This window comes from Hemicordylus capensis, chromosome 9 (genome assembly GCF_027244095.1).
Source record: "Hemicordylus capensis ecotype Gifberg chromosome 9, rHemCap1.1.pri, whole genome shotgun sequence".
In the NCBI taxonomy this organism is placed as follows: Eukaryota; Metazoa; Chordata; class Lepidosauria; order Squamata; family Cordylidae; genus Hemicordylus; species Hemicordylus capensis.
The window spans coordinates 6,689,388-6,708,823 of record NC_069665.1 but is presented as its reverse complement, the minus strand read 5'-3'; the positions used below and the strand labels follow the sequence as shown (position 1 = coordinate 6,708,823).

General features: G+C 46.1%; 1 protein-coding gene across 1 annotated transcript in view; it reads right to left on the bottom strand.

Annotated features, from left to right (window-relative positions):
• MBTPS1 (membrane bound transcription factor peptidase, site 1) overlaps positions 1-19,436 on the bottom strand; it is a 54,793-nt gene continuing 35,357 nt past the window's right edge. Inside the window, exons 18-23 of the mRNA XM_053271140.1 lie at positions 12,379-12,456; positions 9,037-9,177; positions 4,317-4,448; positions 2,431-2,557; positions 1,226-1,356; positions 1-801 (exon numbers count right to left, since the gene is read on the bottom strand). Of these exons, the coding sequence (XP_053127115.1) occupies positions 608-801; positions 1,226-1,356; positions 2,431-2,557; positions 4,317-4,448; positions 9,037-9,177; positions 12,379-12,456 (803 nt within the window). The 3' untranslated portion in view covers positions 1-607. The remainder of the gene's footprint in view (positions 802-1,225; positions 1,357-2,430; positions 2,558-4,316; positions 4,449-9,036; positions 9,178-12,378; positions 12,457-19,436) is intronic.

The window sequence follows — 19,436 nt, the reverse complement described above, 5'->3', positions numbered from 1 at the left end:
TATAGATAACATATTTATTGAAAATTTTTCTCCACCGACAATGGTGAAACCATGCCGAAAAATTACAAAAACATCATGGTAAGTTGCTTTATAAAAATAAATCGAAGGTTTATGCCACACTGATTTGTTCCTGCTTCCCTCAAAGTCTTAGTTCCTCACCCTCGGAGGAGGGCTCGATCCCCCTTTGCATTAGAAAACTGCATTCCATTCAGAAAAATGGCGCTGCCTTCCGAGAGCTGAGGGCCTTGAAGAGAATCTTCTCCTCGCCCTTTCTAAAATAAATATAGAAAATAGCCTCTAATGAAAAGATTTGGTCAGTTTAAAATAAAAGAGATAAAGGTCCTTTCCTCCCTCCTCGGGACACAGAGCAACTGATCAGTTCTTTTTAAAATAGCGTTCAAGCCTTGGACAAGTTCTGTGACTGAGAATGATAATGTTTATCGCGAGATGATCCAACGAGTTCTTGCTGGTCTGTAACCAGAGACCACACGAGAAGGTTGCCTGTTATCAGTCACTAATCACCAAGCATGACTGATCAGTCTTAATTGGTAGTGATCACAGTTCCATGAAGAAGCCACGAAGAGAAGGTCATCTTTGGCAACTGCAGTCAAACAGACGGTGTCTTTGGTGGGTGACCCTGCTGTATGATTTGTGGCCGCTTGACTCTTGGTTTCCGTCTCTTTGGCCTGCTCTTAGCTTTTATCTGCACCACAAAGAATGCCAGCACCACCATGGCACCAAGGAATGCAAAGACAGGTATCGTTCCCCCGACGTCCTGGTTGTAGCGTCCAGGCATTATCCCTGCATGGGGAAGTGAGGAAGGCAGGTACACAATCAGAAGGAGGCATTTATATCAGTCTATAACCTGACACAGAGCCATGGACAGCCTTCCATCCTTCCGAGGTCGGTAAAATGAGTACCCAGAATGTTGGGGGCAATATGCTAAATCATTGTAAACCGCTTAGAGAGCTCCGGCTATAGAGCGGTATATAAATGTAAGTGCTATTGCTATTGCTATGGACTGAAATATTTGAGGCATTCACAAATGTAGCCCAGTTTATTGGCATTGACAGCAACAAAGCATATTAAAATGGCATGGCAAAAGTTGCAGTCCAGATGACCAAGCAGTCTGTGCTCTTCTTCTTCTGCACAGCTGCGAGTGCTTGGATCGGGTGGGGGGGGGGGTAGAGGGCTGGACTCTACCCTCACCCTTTCTGATACCTACCTCCTGGTATATCCCAAGCTCCACTTTCTCCAGGTGACAAAGGCCTCACTTGGGGCCGGTTCTGACGAAAACTCGGTAAAGCCACTTTCTCCAGATCAATCGATAGTAATTTCTGATGTTTCCAAAGGTTGCTGGAAGACATTAATTTATCCAAGAGAGTTTATATACTTATCCTCAGTCCAGGCTGCTGGAAAATATTTTGAATATCACTAGCCACAATGGATGTGGCCATTTTAAGATGGGACTTGTAGTCCATCATCATCTGGGAACCCAAGATTGAGAACCCCTAAATTGGAGCATGAATGATCATGTTCTTAGGACTCAAGCCTGCAGCAGGCCTTGAACCAGCAGTCTAAAGGATTCAGCTTCTGCACAACCATCCAACTCTGGTCAAAGAAGGAACGTTATGGAGACCAGTCACACCAACATGGAAGTCCCCCATATACCAATAGGCCATAGCTGGTCAGGCCATGCTCCAATTCTTGACCCCTATAAAAGCTTCCAGGTCTGGCCTGCTTACTCTTCTAAGCATCTTGGAGACCTTGTTCCTCAGCCTCAACAATACAGAGGATCTGGGTCCAATAGGCAGGCAGGTATATACTTCAATACCATGAGCTTAAAATACCTGCATATCTCATGTTCTGTGTTGCTTCTAGATTGCGAACCTCAAAAATACCATCTTTTAGCATTTACCTCCAGCTAGAAACCTGACTTTCTTAAAAAGAAAGAAAGAAAGAAAGAAAGAAAGAAAGAAAGAAAGAAAGAAAGAAAGAAAGAAAGAAAGAAAGAAAAGCCAGACCAAATAGTCAGCAGTCTTAGGTGGGAGAGAGAGGGTGGAGTAGGTGCCGCAGGACATATCTAAAACATCTTACGGACGTTTGTTCTCCTCTTTCTTGTCTCCCAGTTTCTAAGTGAATACAACTAACTGCTGGTTTTTCAATGCATTTGTTTGTAATTGACATCAATGTAATATAGAGTTGTACTATAAACTACTGGTTATTTACAAACAATTTCATTCTTGCAGCCCCAAATCAACACAAACTAAAACAACCCTGAAAAGAACATCGACTATTGGTTGGTGCTTTTTACCATTCGCTAACACATGACTAATTATTTGGAAGACGGAAACAAGACCCTGTTGAAATTCCAAGTCAAATTGAAAGACGCTATCTTACAAAAGCATACAGCAAAACCAGAAATCACACCTGGGTGCTGTTTCATTCAGAGGCTGTGGCTTGGCCCACGACAAATGAGGACAGGCTGGCAGAGAGCGGGGTTTGGGGTCCCCCAGATGAGCCTCGAGCACTTTTGAGTATCGATGGAGATGGTTGCCTGCAATGCCACAGAGAGAATTATTCCAGATCATAATTCAGAAGGTATTTTCTTCTCTGCTGCTCGCGCCCTTTTCTAGGCATAAGCAATAGAAGGTTTTGCTCCCCCTCATGCAACACTTGCCCCTTGAGAGGTTTACAGGAAAGGTATGTGGTATTTTTGCCTATACACCCTCACACCCAATGAGAGTCCATGGAAAGCTAGCATTTATGTTAAAATAGCCCCCACACTTGTGCATTCCCTGCAGGGCATATGTGCAAAAATACAGAACTCCGGTCCTGCTGTTCCTCTCTTCTCACTTTGCTCCGGGACTTGGCTCTGCTGCCTTAGACAAACCTGAGGTGCCTTCTTCCTCCCCGGGAATCATGCTCAGTGCAAGGGAAAGCAGCCTGCTCAGAAACAACTGCCTAAGAGGCGGCCCCCTAACATAGGAAGGGGGCAGGAGTGCAGCGTTGAAAGCGGCCCTTGAAGAAGGGCCCGAAACCTGGAGGGTGCCAGGCTCAAGCCCACCCAGGAGCAGAGAAAAGCTGGGGAAGGACAGGCAGATTCCCCCTGCCTCTCCTGCTCATCTTATCTTCTTCTCAGTAATTAAGTCATTTTGTATATTGTACATTCTGCCATGCCACCTCGTGTGATGCAAAGAAAGTATAACCCATGGGTTATATTCACAAAAATATGGTAACAAGAGCAGCCTTGCTGGATCAGGCCCAAGGAAGCCCATCCAGTCCAGCATCTTGTTTCCCACAGTGGCCCACCAGATGCCTCTGGGGAGCCCACAGGCAAGAGACGAAAGCGTACTCCCCCCTCTTTTGCTGTGCCCCCTGCCTGCAATTGGTATTCAGAGGCATTCTGCCTCTGAGCCTGGAGGTGGACTATAGCCTTCATCAAGATTAGTAGCCAGTGATAGACCAGACCTCCATGAATTTGTCCGAGCCTCTTTTAAAGCCATCCAAGTTGGAGGCCATCACTACATCCTGTGGCGGAGAATTCCATAGATTAATTGCACACATACTGTATAAGAACAATAATGGTTGGCTAGCAGGCTGCCCAAGAGCAGAGGTCAACAGAGAGATGATTTGAGCCTGAAGAGAAAACCACTGCAGAAAGATTCCCATCCTGAGCCTGGTGTCTAGAAGCAGAATCTGCCTGCGCCAACATCTAAGATCTCCCACAAAAACAGTCCATCTGAAAAGGAGGTTAGGTGCTGGGGGGGAACCAAGAAGCAGCTCCACAGGCCCACACCAGCCCTTCTAGCCGTCCCATCCTCCCTTGCTTCCCCTCATTCCACCTCCCTCATCTGCCCATTAGCTGGAAGTGGTCCCAAGCACGTCTTGTTTGCTTGTGTGCATGTCGTGCGTGTGTGAGAGCGAGCGCAACATGTGCGCATACGCATGCCCAGCACTTCCGGCCAAGGAGGGGATGGGGCGGCAGGGAGGTATGCTGCCGACCCCGACGGGGTCTTTACAAACAGAGCACTGGTGGGGGAAAGTGGAGGAGTGGTAAGTGCACCCTCCCCCCGCCCTTAAAGTTGTCCCACCCCCGCTGGTTCCGTGAACATCCCTACTTCCCATTCCAGCCTCTCCTCCAGTTCACCTCTGAATGTTCTGACCCATTTAAAGGGATATCCCAGCCCACTGAAGAGATCCAGGCAGTCACCCCCAATGGACAAGGGGTCATTGTCGCACCACGCTAAGGGCCTCCAGTCTAAACCAAATACCAATCTGCTCATCTCAGGCTGTACAACTAGAACCCCAATCACCTTCCATGCGCTCCGGCAGAGAGTAGCCTGCGCCCGTTGGCGGCCGCTGCCTGTTTTCTGAATGGCTGAGGCTCGGTGGCATCACTCCGTAAGACGTATATTGAAGAAGGGAATCAAGGAGCCAAAAGCAATCTGAGACGGAAGAAGGTTTCACAAAATTATGAGGTTGCTTTGGCACTGCCCTTGGTTCCCAGCCAAACACGACAATCCGGAACTTTACGTTTCTGTCAATATGCTTTTTGCAATCTCGCTGCCACCCACTTCCCTGGACTGGACGGCCGCTGCCTTCCACTTTAGCTGCTGAAGGTCAACACACACAGTTTGACAAGTCAAAGAGAGAGGAGGAGGATGGCAGGCACTCAATATGTGCACTGCAGGATTCCAGAGAACCAACTAAAATAGCCAGGAGGAACTTTGACCCTGGGGCAGGAGGGAAGAGAGAAGGGAAGAACACGCAGGCACTCCTTTCCCCACCCGCCTATGTCCCTGCGGTACAGGCCAAGTGGAGACCAGCACGCATTCTATTTTATATTGTGATTTTTATATGGATGCCCGTTTAGGATTAATCTCCCCCTTTGCTGACTGATTTTATAGGGCATCCCGAAAAATTTTATCTGAAGTTTTTATTAGCCAATCCTGATGAGAATAGAGTGGCCAGATACTGTTATATAATCTGTAAAATCCGTTCAGGTTTTTAAATGTTTGATCTGGATATATTTGTTCTTATGTTTTCTGTTTTTCTGTGTCTGTTCTTTTTTGTGTTTTTGTACTCTGGTCTATGACCGTAATAAAGATTGGACTGGATTTAAGAGTATGGTTTATGAACAGCAGCGAGCAGCAAAAGCCTGCCTACAGAGATCTGATCATTGTTTTTCAACCTTTACATTGAGAATTTCTTATGAGGCACGGACCTTTTAAGGCATGGACCAAAATTACTGGGCTTGTTAAGGTAATAACTGGGTAAACCGCAATTGCCCAGGGTTTGCAGGCCTCTGACTGGAAATCTGAGTTGGCTGCACAAGTCTAGTCTTCTCAGACCATTTAAACACAGTTCAAAGACATTTGCTTACAATTCCCACCCAGCATGGCTTTTTGGTGGGAATGGGAGTTAATCTTCATAATCCCGATGTCACTGAAATGCTCACCTTTGATTTTTTCCCCTCGTCTGTACAGAGGTCAGACACATTTTTAGGATTTATAAATCATATATGTGAGGAATTTTAACCACAGCTAAGCTCACTATGTCACAGCAAGGAGGAACTGCTTCCAATACGCAACATGAAAGCAAGTCTGATGCTATTTTTCAAAGCTATCCTATATTATTATTGTGTGGATTATTTTTCAAAGAATCCACACTGAATTAATGGCACTCTGAAGAGGAAAAAGGCACCTTGCTACATGCACAATGGATGAGTGTGTATATCTACCTATAAGTACTATCAAAAGAGCAGCTTAAAAAAACAACATTAAATGTGTGTATTGCCAAACTGTCAATGTTGGTGACTTTTCCTAAGATCCCCTCCCTTCAGTAAAATGGCTCTTGTTAACTTTGTTGTAAGTTACTGATTTTTGTTGGGAACAAAAACCAACTAATGTTTTCTTCTTTGTTGCCAATTAATGACACACATCACAACCAAGACTCCCAGCATCCTCTCTTAAAACTGGTCCCACCATTTATTGAACAAAAATTTCAGATTAATCTGTCAACTAAATGAGAGAGCCAGTGTAGTTTAGCGGCTAGAATGTCAGTACACAACCAGGAAGATCCAAGTTCAAATTTCTATTCGGTAATTTTAAAAAACTCACAGGGAGACCCTGAGCCAGCCACTATCACTCTGTCTAACCTACCTCACAGGGCTGTTGTAAGGGTTAAAGGGGTGGGGGAAGAACTATGCACATCACCCTACGCTCCCTGGCGTAAAGGCAAGAGAAAAATGTTGATGATAATACAACAAAATGTATATACTGCTTTCAAAAAAAAAAAAAGCAGTTTACATAGATAGATAAATAAGAAGTCTCCCTGTCCCCAAAGGGCTCACAATCTAAAAAAGAAGCACAAGAGACACACCAGCAACAGCCACTGGAGGGATGCTGTGCTGGGGGTGCTCTCCTCCTACTAAATAAAGAGAAACACCACTTTAAAAAGGTGCCTCTTTGCCCAGTTAGCACCTAATAGTAAGAAAATAATGGAACTGATCAAAGTTTCCAGTCGTAATTATTTTTATTTATCTGTCCATAAGACCATTTCTAAAACCCGTGGCTGAGCACTGTGACAGCTGACTGCTGAACTGGTTATTGTGTTAACACAGGGATTCTCAAACTTGGGTCCCCAGGTAGATAAGGCTGAAGGTCATTACAGCAGTGGCTGATGGGAGTTGTAGTCCAATATAGGGACCCAAATTTGAGAGCCCCCGTGTTAATATAAAATGAATCAATCAGCTGGAGCTATAGGAAATAACTTGGGCCTTAGCTCAGTGGCAAAGCATCTGCTTTGCATAGAGAAGGTCCCAGGTTCAATTCCTGGCATCTCCAGATACGGCTGGGGGAAAGAGACTCCTGTTGAAAACCCAGAGAAGCTGCTGCCAGAGTAGACAGTATTGCGCTGGATGGACCAATGGTCTGACTCCACATAAGGCAGCTTTCTGTGTTCCTCTGTGTGTACTGCATGGCTAAGTTAGGTGGCCTACAAACATGTGATGTGGAAGTCAAAAGAGATGTATTCGAACACATTTCACAAACAAGTCCCAACAGAATGAAAGGATTTTAATTAAAATGGACAGGGATTTTAAGAACTAGGTTAGAAAACGCCATTATAAAAAAGTACTGGGTGGAATAGCTCCAACTAAAATACTCGATCCTCCAGCAAAGCCTTTTACTCAAGATGCCTCAAGTTCAGTGAATCCTTTTCTTACAGCTGTGAATTACTGTTCAAAGAGTTACTTTTTCAAGGGTATTCTGTGGCAAAACGGGAAGATAACTGAGAAGCATAAATCCACCAGAAGCGGCTCACTGCTAAAGGGGCCAAAGGTTGTTCTTAAATCTTGAGAAATCTGATGGCAAGTTCATATCTGATATTACTGTTATTCAGTGCAGCAACACTCTAAGACTAGTACCAGGAGAGTTCCATAATCATTGCCGAGTCTGTCTTTCCCCCCACTCCTACCCCCGCAAAACATAGAAATCTTTCTGGTACCCTAGAAAACTGCCATGGTGCTGCATTTCCCCCCACCCCACTTTTGGACAGTAACTTAGCAACAACTCAAGATCCTGCCACAGCATAGACTGACTACTTCTTCAAAAGCAGACGTTCCACTTTTAACATGCAGTCATTTTGTTACCAAGTAAATAATAGCTTAAGGAATGCAATGAACTGAAGATACCCATGAACTGAGTCCACAGAACAGGACACATTTTGATTTGGAGTTGACATTTAACATGTCAGAATAAAATTGGGTAAAACTGTGGCTGACATCCGGACTAATGCTGCACTAGCACAATGAACAAAGTGGCATACCTGTGAAATTGTGGGGAATGCTCAATGTCGAGCAATCTCTTGTTGCACCTGCACAACAAGGATGGCAGAACAGGATGCAACAATTTCACAGGAGGTGTGCCACAGGCTGTACACCTGGCTGGCAAGCACAACACTAGTATGGCATGCAATACGCCAATGTAGCATAACTAGCTTCCAAAATATTCATGCACTAATGCAGCATTAGTCTGGAAATTTTTGGGTCATCCTCCCCCACTTACATTATTAAGATAGAATTAGAACTTATAACTAGCACTAGAAGCATAGGGGCACAATCCACTAAGTTACCCTGCACCTGCCCATTTCTCTCAAGCCTGCCTGGTTACCTGGTCTCTCCCTAAGGCACGGCAGCACAGCTTTGGTCCGCCTGCAGATGTTGACCTACAACTCCCATAATCCTTGACTACTGGCCACTACGGCTGGGGATTATGAGAGCTGTAGTCCATAAACAGCTGGAGGGCCAAAGTGGTGCAGCCCTGGTCTAAGGGCCCACGATCCAGCCAGCAGGTCTTGGTGCTGTCAGTACCTGGATGGGAGACCCATGCATGCCACCCTTTGGGATGGAGCTGTAGCTAGAGTACCTGCTTTGCAGGTTCAATCCCTGGCAGCATCTCCAAGAAAGGCTGGGAAAGATTCCTGCTTGGAACCTTGGAGAAGCTGCTGCCAGTCAGAGTAGACAATACTGAGCTAGACGGACCAAGGGTCTGACTCAGTATAAAGCAGCTTCCTATGCTCCTATCAACAGTCAGTCATTCTGCAGCTTAGGAGAGGGAGTAAGGGCCTCTCTATTAGTCCAACTGCTTCTCCAAGGTTTCTCCAACTGCATCAGGGACTCCAGCAACAGCTACCACACAGTCAGCATGGGGCCACGGGAGAAAGTGACTCATCCACTGGCCAGTTTGGGCAGCTACTCACCTTGGCTTTCCCCAAATGATTCTCTTTCCCTTTCCCCACCAATGAACCTTGACTCTACCTTTAGACTGTATGCCGGAGGGCAGAGCTGGCTTATTTCTACTTTTAGGAGCTTTATGAATTGTAACCAATTGAAATGCATGGAGGCATGCACCGGAGCATGTTCACCTGTGCATTTCAAAGCAGCTTATGCAGGAAAGCTTCTCAGCGGATGGAAGGGGCAACAGATGTTAACTTACACAAACCAGGGGGTTTTGTTCAGCACACTTTATGTACCTTTCTGCCTGTGGCTATCATCCAAACAGTTCGAGTCGCCATACAGAACTATTCTGCCTCCCCCTTCGGAAGGAACTTGGTAGAGGCCCAAAATGGGAACGTTTTCTACTACTGCCGTCTCCTGCTTTAAAATTTCGAGACCTAGAGGAGGAGGCAGAAAGGAAAGGGATCAAATGCCAGCATCCTTGCATAAATTCCTCATAACTCCCAAATTACAGTATTAGGGGACAAAAAGTATTACTGGGCCTTCAGACAGATTTAAGATGCATTGCAATGCCTGGTTTTTAAAAATTAGATTTGTAAAAATAAAATAAAAAATATGGAAAAATCCTATTCCATCTCCTGACGATGATGAATGGTTATATACCACTTTGAATCAGAAACCCCGAAAGCGGTTTACATAGATAGACAGATAGATAGATAGATAGATAGATAGATAGATAGATAGATAGATACAAACAAACAAATTTTAAAAATGGCTCCCTGTCCCCAAATGGAAAAGAAACATAAGGTAGGCACTAGCTACAGTTGCTGGAGGGGTACTATGCTGGGGATGGATAGGGCTAGTTGCTCTCCCCCTGCTAAATAAAAGAGAATCACCAGTTTTAAAAGATGCCTCTTGGCTCGGTTAATGAGTGATTGGTGCCTGACACTTTCAGGGCTTATTCTCCAATTTTATTTCATTTTATCAGTTAAGAACAATTATGCGGCTTTTCAACCAGATACTTCTCACAGAGGTTTACATGACAATGTATGTGAGAAGATGGTTCCTTGTCCCAAAAGGGCTTAAAAGAAACAAGTGGGACACCAGCAACAGCTACTGGAGGGATACTGTGCTGGGTTTCCATAAAGTATCAGTATAAATTTTATTTGCCATCAGACTAATAGCAAAGGGTTGAAAAAGGACACCTGCTCTCTCCTTGCTAAAAAATAAGGTGTGGGGGGGCACCACTTCAAAAGCTGTCTATTGGCCTAGTTAGCAGAGGTTTTGGTCTGCTTCTTGCAAATAACTGCTGCACAAATTGTTTTACTGTGTATTTTACTGCTATATTGTAAAATTTGTTTTACAAATTTACTGCTATGATGAATTTTTATCGATTGTTTTGTTCAGGGTTACAAAATTTCTTTTTGTGTAAAAGTAGAATATCAACACACACCCTGTTTATAGCTTAAATCAAGGGTTCTCAAACTTGTAGTCCAACAACATCTAGGGACCCAACTCCCATCTTCCACAGCCAGGCCACTTGTTATGATGGGAGCTGTAGTTCAAAGATTATACGTAGGTTTTGGCTAGTATATATAGTTATAGTCCCAGCAACATCTGGGGACCCAAGTTTGAGAATTCCTGGCTTAAAGGTTTCGGGGGGAAACTTTGTAAATGGTTAATCACCGTTTAAATAAGCTTCAGTGGGATGAGAAAGCCGAGTACAAAATTGCCAGAGCTCTGCCTTTTGTTTCAGCAGAAGATAAGGGCAGACAACCGGCCGTGAGTGAAAGGAAGAGAGGACAAATGCGCTTTTCATAGGGACACAAATTTCTGATTTATCAACAGTCATTTTAATGGTTCAACATAAATGAAAGCAGATTAGGAGGCTCATTTTAGAGAGAAAGATTAAAAATACAAAGCTACCCACTTCACCCTCTCTTTGCTATTAAGGGAATGCTAATGAAGGCCCTGACCCAGAGTCACATGCGGGAAGATCCACATGTACGAGCTTTTCTGGAGAGCAGCTCTCTTTCTCCAACACCATGAAACAAGCTGCTTTTGAAACTTCTGTGGGAGCAGCTTCTGATGCAGGATTTGGAGGCGGTTGTTTAGGAAAGTAAGATGCCTCACTGTGCATGTGCAAACTCAGGCACACCTGTAAGCAGGAATACTGGACTGGGGCCAAAAATTCAACATGGTTCTGCTAAACATTACAGATCAAAAGTGTCTAATCCAGTTTGAGAGATGAGAGGCTTAATAAAGCTTCATTTGAGACTAAAGAACCCCAATATTTCAGGTTGCATATCAACATAACATTCCCCCTGCCACCCACCCGACAGACAGACAGGGCAGAACTACACATTATCAGACCCTGAAAGCAGTTTCTTCATGTTGAGTTCTTTATGACCCCTTGCAAGGTGTAGCAACACTATTCCACATTGTGGCAGCACGACACGGTGTGCTCCCCTGCCTTTGCTTCACATCACTGGCTGATACTGATGGGGGGCAGGAAAAAGAGTTATAAGGCAGTTCACATGATTGGTAAGAGGGCAGGACTAAGCATGTGCATGAACTGAGGTTCGAGCACTGGAACTTTAAGAAGGTCCTTACCTGCTCTCCAAGGCCCCATGCAGATCGCTGCTGGCGCGGTGCTCGTCCCAAGTACCAACACACAGCTCCTATACACACATGGCACCTGCATGGATGCCATGTGTATGCTGGCACTGCGTGCAGGTACTTGGAATGAGTGCCGGCCCAGCAGGAAGCTGCATAGGGCAGCGGAGGGCAGATAAGGACCTGCTCTCCTCTTTCTTAACGCTCCCGGCTCCCCTCCCCACAGCACAGAATCAGTCTGGCACCGAACCAGCGCTGAAACCTCCGTTCGTGAATATCCGTAGGTAGGACAAGAGCCCTACTCTGCTTGGGGACCTGGGCACAATCCCAATTTTTGTCTGCCTGTTAGCAAACCAGTAAGTAGGAGTCAGTGGTGGGGGAGGGAGTGATAGTTAGCGAGACAGAATCTGGGGAGGATGGCACCAGTTTACCCAGCACATTTACACACTATTTTAACAAGGCATGAGAAATACTGTTCTACCCAGCTCTTGACTCACACATGATCACTCTCCCCTTCTCCTACCTGTTTGCTTGCAGACAATCAAAAACAGGGAGCATGATAGCTCCCGAAGCTAGGTAGGATGCTTGTCCTACCATCTTACTGACCGCATGAACTGCCTTATTAAATGCCACGGAAAATTAGGGAAGAACACAAAATGGGGGTGCAGTTTTGGGAGCAGACCCATGCCTTGACAACACATAGTTCCTCTCACAAATACACAGCAGGAACACTTAAGATTATAATCTGGAAAGTGCTTTTGCAAAACCCTCCAAACAAACAAACAATGGCCCCTTAACAAACACTTAATAAGACACTTACAGAGAGACACTTACACAGGAGAAACCTCCCTTAAACAAAGAAGGCTTGAACAGGAGAGTAAGCCCCCTTGTTTGTGAGTAAACAGAAAGAAGTTTAAAAAATGGTGACACTGTGTGAGAAAGGACACATCACACACTTAACTGTTATTCACTTCCTTGTCTATCTACAGTGAAACAAGACAAAATGCAGTGCAGTTCTGTACCTTGATCTTTAAAAGTCTGTGCAATTACAATGCCATCTTCTGGAAACTTTGCAATGCTGCACCCTGAGGCATAGTTCACTAAAAAGAAAATGAAACAAAAATAGGTTATTAAATGCATTTATCCTTCCTAGTTAGGTTTTATATAAATAGCTGCAGGCAAAGATTTGTGCGGTATGTTAAGATCAGCTGGCCCAAACACAGTCTTGCTACCCTCTCAAAGCTGCCAGGTCTCGATGCTGAGAAGACCCTTCTGCATTTTAAGAGGTGCAAATGGAAATCATTACTAGGTGCAATGTTCCCCATCACAGTGCTGTAGTGATAGCAAACTTCGAACCTAGTGGAGTACTCTCTTCTATGTACATCTCCACAGGTACAGAGCACAGCATCTGGGTGATGCAGAGCTGTAAAACTATACAAAAATTCTGGGCAGAAGTTCAAAAGATATTTATTTATATTTGATTTAAATACCACCCTTCTGAAAGTGGCTCGGGACAGTTCACACAAAAATTTTCATTTATTTATTTACATTTCTATCCCGCTCTTCCTCCAGGGAACCCAGAGCAGTGTACATGGTTATGTTTATCCTTACAACAACCCTGTGAGGTAGATTAGGCTGAGAGATAAGTGGCTGGCCCAGAGTCACCCAGTGAGCTTCACGGCTGAATGGGGATTTGAACTCGGGTCTTCCCGGTCCTAGTTCAACACTAAAATCAGAAACCAATTAAGAGCAGATTAAAATTGCAATTAAAACTAAATATCATTCAAATATCATTAAATTAGCATTATATCAGAATATAATGCATTCCACACCCTGCAAGCATTTATTTTTCTCTTCTTTGTTGTGTGAGAATAGAAAACAGAAGAATGGTCAGCAATTTGATAGCACCTGCCAAATGTTTTTGGCAAGGAAAAAGTTCTAAATGCCCTCTAATGGAAGAATGGCCCAGCAAAGTCTGGTGCATTGTGATTACTATATGTAAAACAACTGCATTAACTAAAGTGCATACTGGTAAGTTTAATAGTATGTTAAATTTTTTGAGCAACTGTGGATAACATTTAGCTTTTGGGAACAGAGTACTTCCAAGAGAACAGGCACAGTCACATCTCATTGTTGCATACACTGCCGGTTTATTTCTATGCCTTCCCGTGCCCTGCCCCCTCTTTTATCAGTTTGATAGATTGTTTGTTGTTTTCTTTCTCTTTAATTTTCCAGTGCGATATGCTACATTGTCAAATCATAATGTTTTGTTCAGTGTTTGTATAAAAATTGCTTTTTTGTAATATGCAATATAAAAACATGCAAAGAAACCATTTTAAAAGGTACAGAAATCTTGGGGGACTTGGCAATCCAATGCCCTTCCTAGCCCTCAGCCTCCAGTTTTCCCACTCTATTCCTGCCAATAGCAAGCAGTCCCTCCTGGCACAGGACCGTGGTGATGGTTTCTCCTAACTTTCCCCTTGGCCTTTCTCCCGCCCCCGTCAATTCTATGCTTCCTTCTCCCTGCTCTCCCTCCAGCCTCCACACATCCATTCTCCAAGTTTCTGTTCTTCAATTCACTATTTAGGGCTCCTCTGCCCCCACCTCACCTCCTTGCTCCACTGCTATGCTACCTCCTTCCTCCTAGGAACCCCATTCCCACTCCCAGTTTACTATGGTCAAGTCACTCCAGTCTCTCGGCTGTGGCTCCCTTTCTGCAAAAGTGGATGAGGGCGGTTGGGTTGATGGATGAGATAAAGCAGTACAAGGTGCACTCATGCTGTATCAATTATTTTAATTGTTTTAATTAAAACAAGATTTTAATTGTTTAATTGATTTACTTCTGATTTTAATTGTTAATTGGTTTTAATTATTTTTATTTTGATGTAAACTGCCCTGAGCCATTTTTTGAAGGGCTGTATATAAATCAAATAAATCAACTAACTAACTAACCAACCAACCTCGAAAAAATTTAGGATGAACACAGAGCTAGCACGGCTATAGCAAGGTGCAGGTTTAATGGTGCAGAGAGACCACCCATCACCCATCCAGACCTATAGCCATGGGGTGGGGCAATAGGCAGTTGCCCTGCCAACCATCGTGCCCTGCCAACCATCAAGCACATTTGCAGTGAAGAACTGGTAAGAATTATGAGGGACTTGGTGCCAGAGATTCCACGTCATCGCATTTTCAGCAGCTGGGAAGGGCTTTGCTCTTTGCCAATGGAACCCCAACATAAAAACAGGTTGCTTACCTGTAACAGATGATCTGGTAGTGGTTCCATCATTCATAAATAGTGGGTTCTGCGCCTGCGCAGATCAGCTTCGGGTAGAATTCGTTAGCTCCTCGCGACGCCGGCAAACGCCAGTTGCACGTGACAGTAGTAGCCTCTAGTGGTGGTTGGGCGTCTCTGCAATCAGTTTCTTGATGGCCGACATGGCCGTACGATGTTACAGTGGCTTGTCATTTCAGATGTGGGGACGGCAGGGAGGGTGTTATGTATGATGGAACCACTACCAGATCATCTGTTACAGGTAAGCAACCTGTTTATCTGGATAGTGGTTCCATCATCCATAAATAGTGGGTGAATTACGAGCTACCCAACTGGTGGTGGGCATAAACTGCCAGTCACTGTAACACCCTCTTTAAAACTGCTCGTCCAAAGTCTGCAGCTTTCGCTGCTCTAATGTCCAATGAGTAGTTTTTCACAAACGTTTGATGTGATGACCACGTCGCTGCCGTGCAGATGTCAGTGAAGCGAATGCCAGCCAGATGCGCAGCCAATGTGGCGTAAGCCCTAGTAGAGTATGCCTTAATTGACGGTGGGGGACTAACCCCTTGTTGGTCATACGCCTGTTTAATCAACCCTATCAACCAAAAGGAAAGCTTTTGTCGGGTAGGAGAACATCCCTTGAACTTCCCCCGTATGTCTATAAACAACCGGGGTGTTTTACATATAGCACTCGTGGCTTTTAAGTAGAACAGTTGACTCAGCCTTCCATCCTTCCGAGGTTGGTAAAATGAGTACCCAGAATGTTGGGGGCAATATGCTAAAATCACTGTAAACCGCTTAGAGAGCTCCGGCTATAGAGCGGTATATAAATGTAAGTGCCAACAGAAGAGCCCGCCGAACATCTAGCGAGTGCACTGCACGTTCGAGGGGCGATGTTGGATCCCTGAAAAAGGGAGGTAGAACAATATCCGTGTTCAGATGAAAGTCAGTCACTACTTTAGTCCTGAACTCTGGATCCAAGCACATGACAACCCGTTCTGGATAAATCTTCGTATAGGGCTCGTCAATACGCAGAACACACAGTTCACTTACGCGTCTGGCAGATGTCACAGCCACCAAAAACAAAGTCTTAAGGGTTATGTATTTTAGCGACGCCGCAGCTAACGGCTCAAAGAGAGGCTCTGTCAGAGAAGAAAGCACCAAGGAGAGGCTCCATTTCTCTGCCGGATGCTGCACCGGCGGGTATACATTATTGATGCCTCTTAAGAAGTCCTTACAGCGAGGATGGGAAAAGACCGTCTTGCCATCCCATCCATCGTGGTGAGCCGATATCGCTGCCATATGTACTTTAATAGATAGGTTCGCCAATCCACTTTGCTTTAAAGTGGTAAGGTAGAGCAGGATGGCTTTTAAACTCGCCTCCCTCGGGTCATAGCCTCTGGAGGCAGCATGTGCCGCGAACTGACGCCACTTCGCCCTGTAGTTTCGTCTCGTGGACTGCTTACGTGTATTTAGCAGGATCTTTTTCAAAAGCCTATCCTCCACGCTGTGAGGTTCAGTACAGACAGGTTGGGGTGCACCACCCTGCCTTGATCTTGAGTGACTAGGTCCGTCCGCAGAGGAAGCCTCCTGTAAGTCCCCCCCGACAGTCTGAATAGCTGTGTGTACCAGGGCTGTCGGGGCTACCATGGTGCAATCACGACTGCCCTTGTTCAGTCATGTAGCAACTTGGCCACTACCCTAGGTAGTAAGGGTGTGGGTGGATAAGCATAAAATAGTTCCTGGCTCCAGAGATACTGAAAGGCATCGCCCTTGCTCCTTAGGCCGACACCCATCCTTGAGCAGTAATGTTGGCACCTGCGGTTTTCGGAGGTCGCAAATAGGTCACTTTCGGCCTGCCCCAAGCCGCGAATAGCAGTCCCAGCACTTCCGGATGCAACTCCCATTCATGCTGCTCCAACACCAAGTCCCTGCTCAGAGAGTCCACCAGGCAGTTCAAGCTGCCCTTGATATGAATGGCCACGGGGTAAATCTCGAGAGGAATGCACCAGTTCCATAACTGCAGACTGAGATCGCACAGAGACCTGGACACTGTCCCGCCTTGCTTGTTCACGTATGCAATGGCCATCGTGTTGTCCATCTGTAACTGGACAGTCCTCCCGACAAGTTCTCCCTGAAAGGCGACCAGGGCTCTGAAAGCAGCCAGTAGTTCGAGGAAGTTGATGTGCAAGAGTCTTTCTTTTGGAGTCCATACACCTTGTGCTCTGTGGTGCAACAAGTGAGCTCCCCAGCCAAGCATGGAGGCATCGGATGTCACTGTCACTGCGGGTTCGTGTGTGCAAAATTGAATGCCATTGAGCATATTCGACTCCCTTGTCTACCAGTTTAATTATTCCAAAACTTTCCGTGGAAGAGTCACCCACTTGGACTGAGGTTCGGACCGCGGTTTGTAGGCTGTCAGAAACCAGAGTTGTAGTTTGCGCATCCGCAACCTCGCGTATAGGACCGTGGTGGTGCAGGATGCCATCAACCCCAACAGTACCTGTACTATCCTTGCCTTCTGCACTGGATTCGCTTGGCAGCAGCAGATCAGAGCCCGCAGCCGAGAGAAACGAGCCACCGGGAGGAATGCCCTCTGGGCTAACATATCCAGTTCTGCGCCAATGTACTGCAGGTGCTTTGCCGGTACGAGAAAGGACTTCTCCCAATTGATCTGTACTCCCAGGTCCTCCAGCAAGTTCGTCACCAAGTCTACGTGTCCTAGCAACTGTTCCTTTGTCTCTGCTGTCAAAAGCCAGTCGTCCAAGTACGGGTAAATGGACACACCCTGTACTCTGAGATAGGCTATTATCACTGCTACACATTTCGTGAACACCCTGGGGGTGGTGACTAGCCCGAATGGGAGCACGTTGTACTGGTATATTTCGCTCCCCATGGTGAAACGTAGGTATTTCCGATGACTCTGCTGAATGCCTATGTGGAAGTACGCATCCTTTAAATCCAACGTTGCAATCCAGTTCTCCCCGTGGAGGAGTGGAAGGATGGCTTGCAACGTCGTCATCCGGAATTTCTGTACTTCGATGTACTGATTCAGGCCTCGCAGGTCCATTATAGGCCTTATGCCCCCATCGCGTTTGGGGATTTGGAAGTAGCGGGAATAAAATCCCGTCCTGCCGAACGCCCATCTCACCAAGAGCTTCTGCACCTCTTCCCTTAATATTGGTGTTTCCGGGGTATACTTCACTCCCAGGAACGGCGGATACTCCTTGAACTCCAACGCATATCCTGTTTAAATTATACGCAGGACCCACTGGTCCGATGTTATATGGTGCCATGCTTGGGCATGGCTTGCCAGTTTGATGGTTATACTGGCAGTGGTCAAGGAGAGGGTCGTCCTGGTAATCAGTTCTTTGTTCCCCATTCGTTGAGGCACTTTGTCCGGTGTTGGTGGGCGCAGCGGTTGATCAAAGCTGCTGCTTTGCTTGTGGCGTCCTCTTACTTTGAGACGTTTGGTTCGTCCTATTCCGCGGGTAATAGGGTCGCCTATTGCTACTGCCGAAACGTTGGTAGGGCCTTCTGAAGTCTTTTCTGTCAGAGCAGCGGTAGGAGCCTTGCCGGGCCTGATACTGCCCGTATTGGTTATATTGGTTGTAAGGTCTGTTCTTGCCCGTAAATCTGGAGCTAGTGAAAGAGCGGGCCGTAATCCGCGACTTTTCCCACTGCTCCATGTTGTCATCCGTTTTATCGGAGAAAAGGCCAGCACCATCAAATGGTAGTGTCTCGAATTGGTCTTTCATGTCTTGTTGGAGACCCGTTGCATGCAACCAGGCATGCCTCCTCAGAATAATAGCTGAAGTCATGGTACGGGATTCGGATTTGGCTAGGTGCTTCGCGTTCGCCAGTTGCTGGCGGGTGGCCTCAGTTGTCTTTACAAAGACTGCCTCAAACTTCCTGACAAACTCTTTCGGTTCCAGCTCTGCGCGTTGATCAAATAGAGACTCCCAAAGGGAATATGTAAATCTGGCTTGGCAAGCCACATAATTTGCGATCTTGAGAGACAAGATCCTCAGATCAGTATATTCACCCTCTTTAAAACCAGTGAAGGTATAGGTAGAAGGCGTACTCTCCTCCGAATGGAGCAAGCATGTCAGTCTGCTCTCAGGAGAAAGATCTCCTTGCACACGCATGGTAACAGGGGATCTCTCCAATGCAGTCATATGGGTGACGCCAGAATTTTCACCCTCATAGGGCACAATGTCGAGGTCGACGTCTGGCACAACGTCGATGCCGATGTCTGGTACGATGTCGTAAATAACAGCAACCGTCGATTCCGGTGCTGTGAAGTCTGTAGATGCCGCTTTCGACGTCGAGTGGTGATGGTGTCGAGAAGTCGGTATCGTAGGTGATGCCGTCTCCCGTCCGCCATCCCTCGATGTCGAGTGGTCTCGATGTTGAGACAGAGGAGTCAGTGGAGACTGGTGAGGCGTTGGTGCCGGGGATAAGGAAGCCGCTCGCCTTCGAGGGATGACATAATTCTGCAGACCCGATGGCAAGGGAGTGTGTTCTAAAACTGGCTCCAACTGCTTCTGCTTCTTTGGTGGCGGTTCCTGACTCGAAGTCTTCTCCTTATGCTTCCACTTGTGGCGTTCCTCAGGTCACTTAAAAGGGGCCGACGCGGACGAGGTCGAAGCGGTCGCCGTCACAACCTTCGACGTCATAGCCTTCGATGTTGAAGCACTCGTTACGGAAGCAGTCGATGGCAAGGCCTTCGCGGTCGATTTTGTGGAACCGGCCTCCTTCGGGATTTTAGACTGCCCGTCTGGAGCAGGATCCAGCAGAGCATTCTCT